The sequence below is a fragment of the Equus asinus genome, chromosome 4, assembly GCF_041296235.1.
Source record: "Equus asinus isolate D_3611 breed Donkey chromosome 4, EquAss-T2T_v2, whole genome shotgun sequence".
In the NCBI taxonomy this organism is placed as follows: Eukaryota; Metazoa; Chordata; class Mammalia; order Perissodactyla; family Equidae; genus Equus; species Equus asinus.
Window position 1 is genome coordinate 41512537 of NC_091793.1, and position 14119 is coordinate 41526655.

Here is a 14119-nt window from a genome sequence, read left to right on the forward strand (position 1 = left end):
TTCTTATTTGATTATAGCTATACTTAAACAAAATGCACTTTAAAACAAAGACTGTAGTAAGAGACCAAGAAAGTTGTTACATAATGATAAAGAGGTCAATCTAAGAAGAAGACATGACATTTGTAAATATTTATGTACCCAACATAGGAGCACCTAAATATATAAAGCAAACATTAACAGACCTAAAGAGAAATAGACAGCAATACAATAATTGTAGGGGAGTTTATTTTTTTATTTTTATCTCTTTTTGGTGAGGAAGGTTGGCCCTGAGCTACCATCCATTGCCAATCTTTCTCTTTTTGCTTGAGGAAGATTGTCTCTGAGCTAACATCTGTGCCAGTCTTCCTCTGTTTTGTATGTGGGATGCCACCACAGCATCACTTGATGAATGGTGTGTAGGCCCACAACCGGGATCTGAATCCGTGAACCCTGGGCCATCGAAGCAGAGCACATGAACTTAACCACTATGCCACTGGGCTGGCCCCCCTTTTGGGTGACTTTAATACCTCACTTATATCAATGGATAGATCATCTAGACAGAAAATCAATAAGGAAACATTGGCCTTAAATAGAACAGATGGACTTAACAAATATTTACAGAACATTCCATCTAAAACCAAGAGAATACACATTCTTCTTGAGTGCACATGGAACATTTTCCAAGATATGTTATGCCACATTATACATAACATAACATCACATCATATTTTAGGCCACAAAACAAATCTTAATAAATTTAAGAGAACTGAAATCATATCAAGCATCTTTTCTGACCACAATGGTATGAAACTAGAATTTAATTACACAAAGAAAACCAGAAAACTCACAAATATGTGGAGATTAAATAACATGCTACTGAACAACCAATGGATCAAAGAAGAAATCAAAAGAGAAATTAAAAAATACCTTGAGACAAATGAAAATGGATGTAACATACCAAAATCTATGGGATGCAGCAAAAGCAGTTTTAACAGGGAAATTTGTAGTGATAAATGCCTACCTCAAGAAACAAGAAAAGTCTCAAATAAACAACCTAACTTTACACTTTAAAGAACTAGAAAAGAAGAACCAACAAAGCCCAAAGTCAGTAGAAAGAAGGAAATAACAAAGATTAGAAGAGAAATAAATGAAATAGGGACTAAAAAGACAATAGAAATGATCAATGAAACTAAGAGCTGGTTCTTTGAAAAGATAAACAAAATTGACTAACCTTTAGCTAAACTCACGAAGAAAAAAAGAGATAGGACTCAAAAAAAGAGAAATGAAGGAGATGATACAACTGATACCACAGAAACACAAAGAATCATAAGGGACTACTATGAACAGTTATACACTAACAAATTGGACAATCTAGAAGAAATGGATAAATTCCTAGAAACATACAACCCACCAAGACTGAATCATGATGAAACAGAAAATCTGAACAGATCAATTACCATTAATGAGATTGAATCAATTATCAGAAACCTCCCAGGGCTGGCCTGGTGATGTAGTGGTTAAGTTCAAGTGCTCGACTTTGGTGGCCCGGGCTTCATGGCTTCAGATCCCGGGTGCAGACCCACTCATTGCTGATGAAGCCGTGCTGTGGCGGCATCCCACATATAAAAAAGAGGAAGCAACAGATCCTAGCCCAGGGCCAATCTTCTTCACCAAGAAAAGAAAGAACTCCCAACAAACAAAAGTCCAGGCCCAGATGGCTTCACGGGTGAATTCTACCAAACATTCAAGGAAAATTAATACCAATCCTTCTCAAATTCTTTCAAAAAATAGAAGAGGAAGGAATTCTTCCAAACTGATTTCACAAGGAGTTTAGAGTCTAGTGAGTAGGCTGACAGGTTAACATTGTGAAATATATAATAGCAGTAGGCCAGGATGCTTCCAGAGGCAGAGAAAAATAGCACAGAGGTGAGAACTTGGGGGCTTTAGGGAAGACTTCCCGAAGAAGGTGATTGCTGGGGTAACTATATTCAGCAAAAATTTATTAAGCACTGCTCTAAGCCTGGGAATATAGCAGTGAACAAAGCAGGAGGGAAGTCTTGCCCTCCAAGAGCTTACACTCTAGGAGAATACCTAGAAGAAAGTTTGCCTGATGAACAATCTAAAAAGAAAACAAACAATATATCTTAAAAGGTTAATTATGGGCTGGCTTGGTGGTATAGTGGTTAAGTTCACACACTCTGCTTAGGCGGCCCAGGGTTCACAGGTTCAGATCCCAGGTGTGGACCAAGCACCACTCATCAAGCCACACTGTGGTGGTGTCCAATGTAAAATAGAGGAAGACTGGTACAGATATTAGCTCAGAGTCAATCTTCCTTGCACACACAAAAAAGGTTAATTATGTACAAGTGAGTATAGTTTAGGCATCAAAAAAATCTGACTTGCCATGTAACCTCTGTCCTATTTCAAAACATATGGAGAACACGTTGACATTTCCTGCCTTTGTATACAGTCAGGCGACTTCTTCCACTCCTGGGAATGGGGCCCAGAATCCATTCACAGCTTAGGGGCCCCTGCCATAATAAACACACACACACACACGTATGCAGAGGGACGTTCACATGGTGACCAACACCCAGGTCTTGACATCCCCATTGCGACAGTGTCCCTTTGCCAGAACCAGGAATACAGGGAAGAGATTCTACCCAGCTCCTAACCTCAAGAGCATATTTTAAGTTTCTTCCTGATCATAAAAGGGAAAGTAGAACTTATGCACGGTGCCTTTTAAAGAGGTGATACACGTTAGTACGTGCGTCCTTTTTCTTGTAGCAATGATTATACATATTCACTCAGATAAATTTCCTTGACTGTTTCAAAAGGCTTGAAAGGGGAAGCATAGGGACATGCCACTTGGTGTAATGCTCCCTGTGACCACGCCGTTCATTGAAAAATATATTTTGACTTAATTCTAAATGTTTTGAATTACCATAATTTTTATTCACTTTAGTTCTTCTCTATTTGTTTGCTGTTCATAGCAGTGTCTGTTATCTGCCTGACCCTCTCTGGGAATCTAGAAATACCATGTAATGTTCACTAGTCCAGATGAGTTAGACAAGGTGGGGGACTCAAATTAAATAGATGTATTTTTTAGTTAAGGTAATGTGAGCCGCCGTGGCAGATAAACACAGAAATCTCGAGGGCTTCAGTTTTGTATTTATGTAAAGATCCAAAGGAGTGTCTCTTAATGGCTGGGTGTGGGGTTTGGGTCGAGCGCTTTGCTTCACAAAGCTGTTCAGGGACCTAGGTTGACATTGTATCCACAACATGTGACTTCCAAGGTCATGGTAGGCGCTGGCATCCAGCCAGCTGATGGGAGAATAGAGAAAGTAAAGAAAGCACACCCACTTTTTCACAATCCGGCCTGGGAAGGGACTCACGTCTTCGCTTGGCGAGAACTAGTCCTCTGATCCCGCCAGAAGGAAATGAAGTCCCTGCCTGTGAAGCCCCTTCCTAGTAAGAGCTACACAATGGAAAAGGAGCAGGGATCTTTCATTCCATTTGCACATCTAATCATTCCTGCCACAATGTATGTTTTCTGCTTCTACAGTATAATTTAGAACCTCATAACATTGTCATAAGGTGACTAATGAAATGTGAGATTTTAAATATGAGACCTTAACACTGAGTACTGGTAATTAAATTACTATAACTTTAAACAATATTTGGAATAATTTTAGATTTATAGAAAAGCTGCAGAGATAGCATAGAGCATTCCCACACACTTGACCCAGTTTTCCCTAATATTAACATCTTACATAACCATGGTACACTTGTCAAAACTAAGAAATTAACATTGACACATTACCATTAACTAAGCTATAGGCTTTATTCTAATTTCACTACTTTTCCCACTAGGTCCTTCTTCTGTTTTAGGATCCAAACTTGGATACCAGATTGAATTTAGACATCAAGTCTCCTTTGGTCCCTCTAGTCTGTGATAGTTTCTCAGTCTTTCCTTGTTTTTCATGACCTTGACACATTTTTTTTTTTAAGATTTTATTTTTTCCTTTTTCTCCCCAAAGCCCCCCAGTACATAGTTGTATATTCTTCGTTGTGGGTCTTTCCAGTTGTGGCATGTGGGACGCTGCCTCAGTGTGGTTTGATGAGCAGTGCCATGTCCGCACCCAGGATTTGAACCAACGAAACACTGGGCCACCTGCAGCAGAGCGCGCGAACTCAACCACTCGGCCACGGGGCCAGCCCCAACCTTGACACCTTTGAAAGTACTAATCAGGTATATTGTAGAATGGCCCTCAATTTGCATTTGTCTTGTTTTCTCCTGGTTAGACTGGGGGGAAGGGGTTTTGGGGAAAATACTACAGAGGTAAAGTACCTTCTCATCACATCATATTATGATATCATATTATATCAATATACAGAATATCAATTTATTACTGATGATGTTAACTTTGACCCTCTGGTTAAAGTGGTGTCTGACAGATTTCTCCTCTGTAAGAATATTTTATTTCCCTTCCCCTACTCTCGTCTTCTGGAACAAGTTGCTAAGTTCATTTTACATTCAAGGAGAGGGGGTACTGCAACTTTTATTTATTTATTTTTTTTAGGAAGATCAGCCCTGAGCTAACATCTGCCAAGCCTCCTCTTTTTTGCTGAGGAAGACTGGCCCTGAGCTAACATCCGTGCCCATCTTCCTCTACTTTATATGTGGGACGCCTATCACAGCATGGCTTGCCAAGCGGTGCCATGTCCACATCTGGGATCCGAAATAGCGGACCTCAGGCCACCAAAGTGGAAGGTGTGCACTTAACCGCTAAGCCACCAGGCCAGCCCCTGCAACTTTTAGAATAGAGAAATTGAAATTTTTACTGCCTGTGAATAAAAGTATATAGAATAAGTAACGACTTGAGAGAAATGGAATTATCAATGCTAATTTTTATACTTTTTTATCTGATGTGAAAGAGTTAAGTAATGAAAAGTGACCAAGCTACGGAACTGTGAATTTTTAAAAGGTGCTTTTGCAAGAAAGATGACAATTTATTCTTAATAAAAGAAATGGACCTAATGCAATGCCCCGGCTTCTGCTTCTAATCCTATTGGACTAGGAAACTGAGACAACTGAATGAGGAGTTTTTGGGCCAAGATCTCTAAAGAGAACAGAAATCCAGAGGCGTGAGCCCAGCTCTGGGGCTGTTTTTGCCTGGGGGTGTCTGCTAGTCAGGAGATGCCACTGAGCAGGGCCTTCAAATACTTTCTAGGTATGGTCTAGGGGAATAAGCCTTGGAGGCCAAGGCCGTGGGATGGAAGTAAAGGAGAATAAGAAATAATCAGCACTCATATATACCGCAAGTCTGGCTTCAAGGTAGCTGAGTGGTGCAGAAAACCTCAAGCCCTAAAATGGGGTCCAGATGATGCTGAATAGCAAGTTTCCCCAGGGCTGGCAAGAAATAAACAAAATTCTCTCCACAGAAAGGCGATATCATTCAAGACCTAAAATTATTTCTAAAAATAATTTTTCAAATACAGGGTCTAGTAATCAATCCAGGATATGTGTTGCCTTAAAGTAGAAACTCTAAGGATGTAAAAACACACTTTAAGAGGGGAACAAAGAGACCAGAGTTTGAGTTTGTAAAATTATCATGACCTGGTAGAAGAAACACTCAAGTGTCTTAAGCAAATTTAGCATATGCAAATCCAGATTTACAGAAGGGATACGTTATGGGGTAATTTACGAGAGGATTCATTATATACTTCAAAGTTGGTGTTATTTAGAAAGATGAATTTATACTCAGTTTTCTAGGAATATAACCCATTGAACAACCGAGCACCTGAGATTTAGAGACATCATAATGGGGATGTGGTAAATCAACTAATATAGGAAGTATTAATTGTGGCTACACGTAAGAGAAAACTCCCCAAATAATAGTGTTTAAGTAAGATGGAAGTTTATTTCTCTTTCACATAAAAGAAGCTCAGAGGTAAGCAATCCAGGGCTGCCTCAGTAGCTCCACAATGTCAGCAGGGACTACGGCACCCATCTTTTTTGCTCTACTATCCTCACTTATGGCTTCTCTCTTCAAGGTTGGTGACTGCATACTCCAAGATGGCTGCTGGGGTGCAGCCATCCCATCATGTTGCAAGCCAGCTTCCCTTATGCATCCTTCTTATATCACATAACACTTCTTATTATGTGCCATAGGCCAGAACCAAGTCACATGGCCACCCCTACCTGCAAGAGAAGCTAAGAAAGCTTATCTTTTTGTATGGGACAGAATGTGCCCCACTCTAAATTAGGGATTTATTACCAAAGAGGAAGGGGAAATGGATGCTGCATCGGGTAACTAGTGATCTCTATCACAACAATGCAATAAAGAACTGATAGCTTTAAAAGGAAGTATAAGTTAAAATCTTGAGTAGTATTTTATGGCTACAGTACTAGGTAAGACTAACAATACAGAAACGGAGCGGCCGGCCCTGTGGCGTACTGGTTAAGTTCAGTGTGCTCTGCTTTGGGGGCCCAGGGCTGACTCAGTGGTGTGGTGGTTAAGTTTGCATGGTCCACTTCAGTGGCTCCAGGTTTGTGGGTTCAGGTCCCAGGTGCAGACCTACACACTGTTCATCAAGCCATGTTGTGGCGGCATCCCACATACAAAATAGAGGACGATCACCACATGTTAGCTCAGGGCCAATCTTCCTCAGCAAAAAGAGGAGGATTGGTGGCAGATGTTAGCTCAAGGCTAATCTTCCTCAAAACAACAAAAACAAAAACAAAAAAAACCAGGGGCTGGCCCTGTGGCCGAGTGGTTAAGTTCGCGCGCTCTGCTTCAGCAGCCCAGGGTTTCACCGGTTTGGATCCTGGGCGCATACATGGCACCACTCATCAGGCCATGCTGAGGCAGCATCCCACAGGCCACAACTAGAAGGACCCACAACTAAAACATATACAACTGTGTACCAGGGGGCTTTGGAGGAGAAAAAGGAAAAATAAAATCTTTTAAAAAAATAAATAAAATAAAAATAAATAAATAAATTAAAATAGAGAAATAACTAGATAAGCATAAATGTTTAGCATTGGGGCAGTGAAGTAAATTATAGTTCATTAATTTGGTGGGTTAATATAGAGTAATTAAAAGTGGTAACTCGAAGACTGTAACAGCATGGAGTAGATACTTAATACATAAAGACAATCGAGCTACTTGGGGCCGGCCCAGCGGAGTAGTTAAGTTCGCATGCTCCATTTTGGTGGCCCAGGGTTCACAGGTTCCGATACTGGGTACAGACTTAGCACCACTTGTCAAGCCACGGTATGGGGGCATCCCACATGAAAAACAGAGGAAGATTGGCACAGATGTTAGCTCAGGGCCACTCTTCCTCACAAAACAAACAAACAAACAAACAAACAAAAAGATAATCAAGCTACAAATTTGTAACTATAATTTGATCTTGAATATTCCTATGAGTAAGAACCAAACAGAAACTAAGAAACTGAGAAAGTTGACTTGGTAGGAAATTATGGATGCTTCTCAATTATTTGTTATATAATATAGTGCAAGTTTTTCAAATTGCATAAATATATCCATGCACAAATACATACACATATACAAAAACACAAAAATAAATGATAGCTACATATATTTTTAAGGAGTTTCCTCCTGTAATGCTGGAGTTTGAGGTATTAGAAGAGTAAGACAGTTCCTCCCAATGGTTAGGGCTGCAGGCTTTTGATTCCGATAGGCCTGGATTCAATTCTGCATCTCTGTTCCTTAGCTGCGTGACCTTGAGCCTCAGCTTCCTCACCCATAAAGAGGGGCTGATATTCCGCCTTTCAATGCATGGTGGCCACCAAGGAAGAATGACTTCATCCTCAAAAGGACAGTCCATTGAGACCCTTACTTTGAGTCAGTCTAACTTCCTTTGACAGAGAGAAAGTCAGGAATCATTTCAAGGGAAGAAGCACAATTTTTACTATATATCTTTTTTGGGTTTTTTTTTGAGGAAGACTAGCCCTGAGCTAACTATTGCCAGTCCTCCTCTTTTTTGCTGACAAAGCCTGGCCCTGAGCTGACATCCGTGCCCATCTTCCTCTACTTTATGTGTGGGACGCCTACCACAGCATGGCGTGTCAAGTGGTGCCATGTCCACACCTGGGATCCAAACTGGTGAACCCCGGGCCGCCGAGAAGCAGAACGTGGGAACTTAACCGCTGCGCCACCGGGCCAGCCTCTTTACTATATATCTTAAAGGTACCCAGTGCAGGGGAGGAAAAATATTTTTTCTTGTACTCTTCTAGATTCTCAGCTGGGTCTCTGTTAACAAAAAGCAGATTAACAAGAGAAAAACAAACGTTTATTAATATGTATATCTCATATATACATGGGAGAAACTCAGGGATGAATAAGTCAAAGAGGTGGCTTGTGTATATAGCATTCTAACAAAGGAACAATAAATTTGTACAGAAATGACAGGACAAAGGAAAATGTAAAAGGCTTCCAAGCGTGGGAAACTGGGAAGGTAAATATATGGGAGGAAACTAATGGAGTAAGATTTGTTTGTAGATTCCTCTGGTGCTCTCTGTGGGCTGAGAGTCTAGTCATCTCCGGTAAGGGGAATTTATATCGTGCCTTTAAAAGAAGAAGAGAGAGCCTTTCCTGCTTCTTAATTGCCTTCAGCTCAAAATAATTCTTATGTCAGAGAGGTATATTTTGGGGTGACATATTCTGGTTTCCTTCACCAGTAAGGTTGTTTTCTAGGACTTTTGCATTTCTATTGTTTTTAAGGTATGTGGGATTTTAAAATTTTCTTTTCTTTTCTTTTCTTTTTTGGTGAGGAAGATTGGCCCGGAGTTGACATCCATTACCAATCTTCCTCTTTCTTTTCTTTTTTTCTTCCCAAAGCCCCCTAGTACATAGTTGTATATCCTAGTTGTAGGTCCTTCCAGTTCTTCTTTGTGGGACGCTGCCTCAGCATGGCTTGATGAGCAGTGCTAGGTTGGTGCCCAGGATCCGAACCAGCAAACCCCACGCTGCCAAAGTGGAGCACGTGAACTTAACCACTGCACCAGGGGACCAGCCCCTGCATTTCTTACCATAAAAACTTTACTATTCCAAACAGAGAACGTTATACAATCTATGGTACTGAATGCTTTTAGAAGGGAAAGCAACTCTGTGCTTCTCAGGGCTGTATGACACCATATGTACATATGTTCGGTTAGTTATAGTTATAGTTATATACATGCTTTAAATATATCCATGATACATATTTTAAACTACGAAATACCTATTGCCATTATAGCCAGACAATTCTTGTAATTATGTTTGTGGTAAAAGTGATTAGCCAGTTGGGTTGCTTAAGGGAATTAATTACGTCAGCAAAAGATAAGATGATCAGGTGAATTCCACTTAATGTCATAACTCCTCTGCCGCAGGGAAGGTTTTTAAAATCAGATGAATCAGTAGTAGAGTAGGCAAAAAGGAAAAGGGAGGGCGTGGGGAAAAGGAAGGAAAACCAGGGAAGAGAGCGGTTTTCAGAGCTTACAAACCTAGGTGGAGATGTGCAATGGACCGCCATGGATGGCTGCTTTGGTGGTGTTTTAAAAGCCTGGAAGCTCCCCCTTTATTCAGTGTGGGAGTCGCTCCCCCCCAGCCACAAAGATCTCCCGAAAGACAAGTCCGTCCACGTTCCTACACTCTCCTCACAGCCCAAGTGAAAACAAAACCAAAACCCCAAGATTCTTAGCAAGGCTCTGGAGACACGGCCTCTGTGCCCACCTCTCCATTCTCTGCCTTATACTTATTTGAATGCTTTTCTAGTTCCAGAAAAACAAGCAATTCCACTTGTTTCTCCAGAAATCGAGTTCTTTTCCAGAAAACAAGTTCACTTGTTTTTCCGGAAAAACAAGCAATTTCACTTGTTTATGCATTTTCTCTTGCTGTTTCCGCTGTTTCCTCGGCCTGGAACGCTAGTCTCGCCTTTCTTTACCCGGTGAGCAATCACGTACTTTTAAAGCTGTAACATCGCTTGCCAGGGAAACGTCCGTGGTTCTTCCTCTGCGCGCCGGCCGCTGCCTTTCAGCTCTGTGCATAACTCTATTTTATTTTTTTATCTTTTCCTATTTAATATTGCATACCATTTTATTTTATTTTGATATGTCAGTCTCCTGGACCCCATGGAACTATTTAATCTTTGTATCCTGTCCTCCCCCCCGCAGGGTGTGGTACCCAAGAAACGTTTATACGGCTGAAATGAATGCAATGACCTCGGCCACATACCTGGGCTCAGAATCCCTAAACTACACCTCAAAATCGCTACGCTTGCAGGCGCCTCCTGAACACAAACCTCTTTGGCAGGGTTTGAAACGTATCACGTCACCATTACTCATCTTAGGTCATGGCTTCTAGCCCCGGCTAACCCTGATCCGTGAGAGGAGATAGCGAAATCTAATTTCTAGGAAACAAATTCTCCAGGTCGGCTCTGGCGGAAAGCAGAAGTGTGGGCAGCGCACGGAGCCGTCCAGGCTCCGCTCGAGCTCGTCCCATCCCGCCCCCACACGCCCCTACACACACTTGGTTTTGAGGGGGACAGTGTCTAGGTGGGCGTCACATCAGTGCCTCGTGGCCTGGGGAAAGTCACCTGACACTCTGTCCCCACCCCTGCAGCAGGAGCAGAAACAGCGCGGCAGGATGCGGTGGATGTCACCACACGGTGGCCACCCTCTCCCCCGCGACGCGCGGGCGGCGGGACCTCGGAGGGGAAGTTCTCGGGGTTCAAGGCCTGGTACCCCGGAAACCCCGAGGGAAGGAGTGGCCGGAGGACTCCATCTGTTGCTCCGGAGTTGTGCAAGAGCGGGGCGGCCGGGCGCGCTGGGACGGCCAGGGCAGGCATCCCCGCCGGCGCCCCCCGCGCAGCCTGTCCGCGCCGACCCTCCCACCCCGGAGAGTCCGAACCAAAAGCGAAAGGAGCCCGGCCACAGCAGCCCAGTAGCCCCGGCGTCGCGTCCGCGGGGAGGTCGCCGCGCGCCTCCAAGCCGATCGGGCCGCCGCTTTGTGACTTCACTCATTTCGCAACAAGCCCGGGCCGCCCGCGCCCCACCCACCCGGCCCGCCCGCCGCCCGCCGCCCGCCGCCCGCCGCCCGCCGCCCCGCTCCGCTCTCCGCCCGCCCGCCGCCCCGCTCCGCTCTCCGCCCGCCGCCCCGCTCCGCTCTCCGCGCTCCCTGCCTGCGGCCAGGCCTGCCCTGCCGTCGCGGAGCCTCCCGTCCGGCCGCCCGTGGCCGTGCGCGCCCTGACCGCCGCCTGGCGGGCCAGCACGTGCGCGGCCCCCGCCTCCGGCGGCCCGGAGCAGCCCCGCGCCCTGGCCCCGCTGAGCGCAGCGCCTCCCGGCGGCGGCGCGATGCTGTGCTTCCTGAGGGGAATGGCCTTCGTCCCCTTCCTCCTGGTGACCTGGTCGTCCGCCGCCTTCATCATCTCCTACGTGGTCGCGGTGCTCTCCGGGCACGTCAACCCCTTCCTCCCCTACATCAGGTGAGGGGCACGGTGGGCAGCAGGACTGGGGACCAGGCAGAGGCACCCCAGGGCAGCGCTGCGGATGCAAAGGGAAGGGGTCCAGACCCAGCTGGGGCGTCTTGTGGAAAGACCGAGATCTGACGATGAGGAGAGGATGCTCCTGGCAGCCCTGGGATGTACAGGGAGGCAGCGGGTACAGAGCTGAGCAGTTGTGACTTTCCCCTCAACACTGGACACTGAACAGAGTGGCAGCAGGAGGGGTTCAGGATAGAGTGTAGAACTTTAAGACGGGGCATGGGACAGAATCTCTGGAAGACGCTTCTTTGGCGATATTGAAACAAGGATGGGTTCTGATGGATGCCACTTATTGAGTGTGTGAGAGGCAGATCCAGGTGTGTGCTAAAACAGCTCACATATTTCGCTTCCGCTTCCCAACATCTTCGTGAAGTGGATGTCTGGCTCACTTTTTGTTTAAGGAAACTAGTTTAAGCAGATGTTGAAATATCATCAATGTGACACTGATGTCATAGCTAGGAAATGATGGGAGCAGAATTCACACCGAGATCCGTCCCATAGCAAAAGCAACACTATGCTCCCTCCAGATCTTTGGGAATCTGGCTTAAGCTCTTCTGGATGGAGATGCCCAAGATCTCTCTGGGTACCGTGCCCCCAAAGTCAGAGCCCTCAGATTGTCAACAACTTGTGACCTCTTGTGTTGTCATTATACCGTTTCCTTTTTCATGAGTTTCGGCCTCCTCCTTTCTGAGGAGCACTTCATCAGTGCCCAGGACATGTGTCCAGATTCTCTTCATATGGCTCCCAGCTCTGTGCTTGCCCATGGTAACGGGCGTTCCTTAAACATTAGAACAATCTATTCTTATCCAAGTAGTGTGACCCACCCTGGACCTGTATTGGTCGGTGAGAGGATAAAGTGGGTGACACCCAAGGTTTGTGACTACTTTGTGATTGTAGAGATTATAGAGACTGCAGGGCCTCTCCCTCCTGCAGCCGTTCAGCCTGGTGAGCTATGTTCTCTAATGTTTTTTGTGGATGAGGAAGGGGGAATGAATGTGAGGGAGTAGAGTTTAAAGATGCAAGGAAGAGAGCAATATGAAGAATAGTGCACAGAAGCAAATCTATAGTAATGGTGGTGGTTTTGCCCGCAGAAGAAGAGGGGTTCCATGCATCCAGGATTTTCCCATCAGGCCTTGTGCTCCTGCAGAAACCTGGGCTTGGTTTCTCATGGCTCATTTCAGTCCAAAGTGCCATTGCCTCCCTTCTCTCGGTTCTGAAGCAGGATAGATCCTCTTAGACTTGAGTGGAAAGGAAGAGCTTCTCTCGTGGTAATGCTTTTTATTGAGAAAATTATAACTGTGTTTGTCCCGGATCTGAAGTTCAGGGACAGATAATATTTGATATGTGTTGCCCAGGTGCTGAGAGGCAGGGTTTGAGTCTGTGTAGAGGTGTCTGATGTAGTTGTGATTAATATCATCCCAGGGTGAACTTGAAATGGAAGGCATTCAGAAATCGGGAAATGAGCTGAGAAGACGAACTGCTTGCGAGATGCTCAAATTACAGACATTCCAAAGAAAGGGTTTTAAATTTAACAAAGAAAAGAAGGCTTCAGGAAGAGAAGAATTAATTATAGGAGAAAAAGGCATGAGATTATCCTCTTGTTGCCAGGAGCCGTTAGCCTACAAACAACAAACATATTGCTTGCCCATGTGTCTGAGGCTTGTAGGTTGTCTGCTCTCTCTGCTCAGGGAGCGGCTGGGGCACTGGATTGCCTCTGCCCCTCGTAGAAAATTAAGTCACTGGGGTAGGGCAAGATGTAGACAAGAACGAGGTGTCAGGAAGTGATGGGAGTAATGCCGGATTTATCCATTTGACCCAGAGATTTTTGGCCTTATCTCCTGTAACTCATCTCTGCTCTCTTGGCCTCCCTACCTCCCTCCAGATACCTCTAACCATGCTGGCCTCCTTCCTGTGTCTTGAACACGTCAGGCCACCACCTCCTCATGGCCCTTACATTGGCTGTTCCTCTGCCAGAATGTTCTTCCTCCAGATATGGCCAGGCTTTCTCCCCTCACCTCCTCCTTTGTTCAGGTATTATCTTGGTGAGGTCTGCTCTGATCACACTATTTAAAATCACACCCTAAGCCTCCTGATCCACCATATCTAGTCTTATTATTCACCATAGCACCCATCACGTTCTTTTTGTTTTTTGTTGAAGAAGATTGGCTCTGAGCTAACATCTGTTGCCAATCCAATCTTCCTCTTTTTGCTTGAGGAAGATTGTCGCTGAGCTGACATCTGTGGCCATATTTTGTATGTGGGATCCCGCCACAGCCTGGCTTGCTGAGTGGTGTGTAGGTCCGCATCAGGGATCTCTACTGGGGTCTCCGGCTGCCGAAGCGGAGTGCATGAACTTACCTGCTACAAGACCAGCCCCCCCCCCACCACCCCTGCCCATCACCTTCTAACAAACCATACAATTTACCTATTTATTCTGTTGATTATCTGTCTTCCCTCGCTGGAACGTAAGATCCATGAAGGCTCTCAATACTTGTTGAAGGAATATTGCCTGGGCACTCACCATGGGTATTGTTATTCTTCCCCCTTGGACAGGGCAGATCCCTTTAGGGAAGGCTTGATGAGGTCATTG

General features: G+C 44.8%; 1 protein-coding gene across 1 annotated transcript in view; it reads left to right on the forward strand.

Annotated features, from left to right (window-relative positions):
• The first annotated feature begins 10636 nt into the window (after positions 1-10636).
• Positions 10637-14119, forward strand: part of DRAM1 (DNA damage regulated autophagy modulator 1) — a 39018-nt gene continuing 35535 nt past the window's right edge. Inside the window, exon 1 of the mRNA XM_014835049.3 lies at positions 10637-11472. Coding sequence (XP_014690535.1) covers positions 11342-11472 — 131 coding nt within the window. The 5' untranslated portion in view covers positions 10637-11341. The remainder of the gene's footprint in view (positions 11473-14119) is intronic.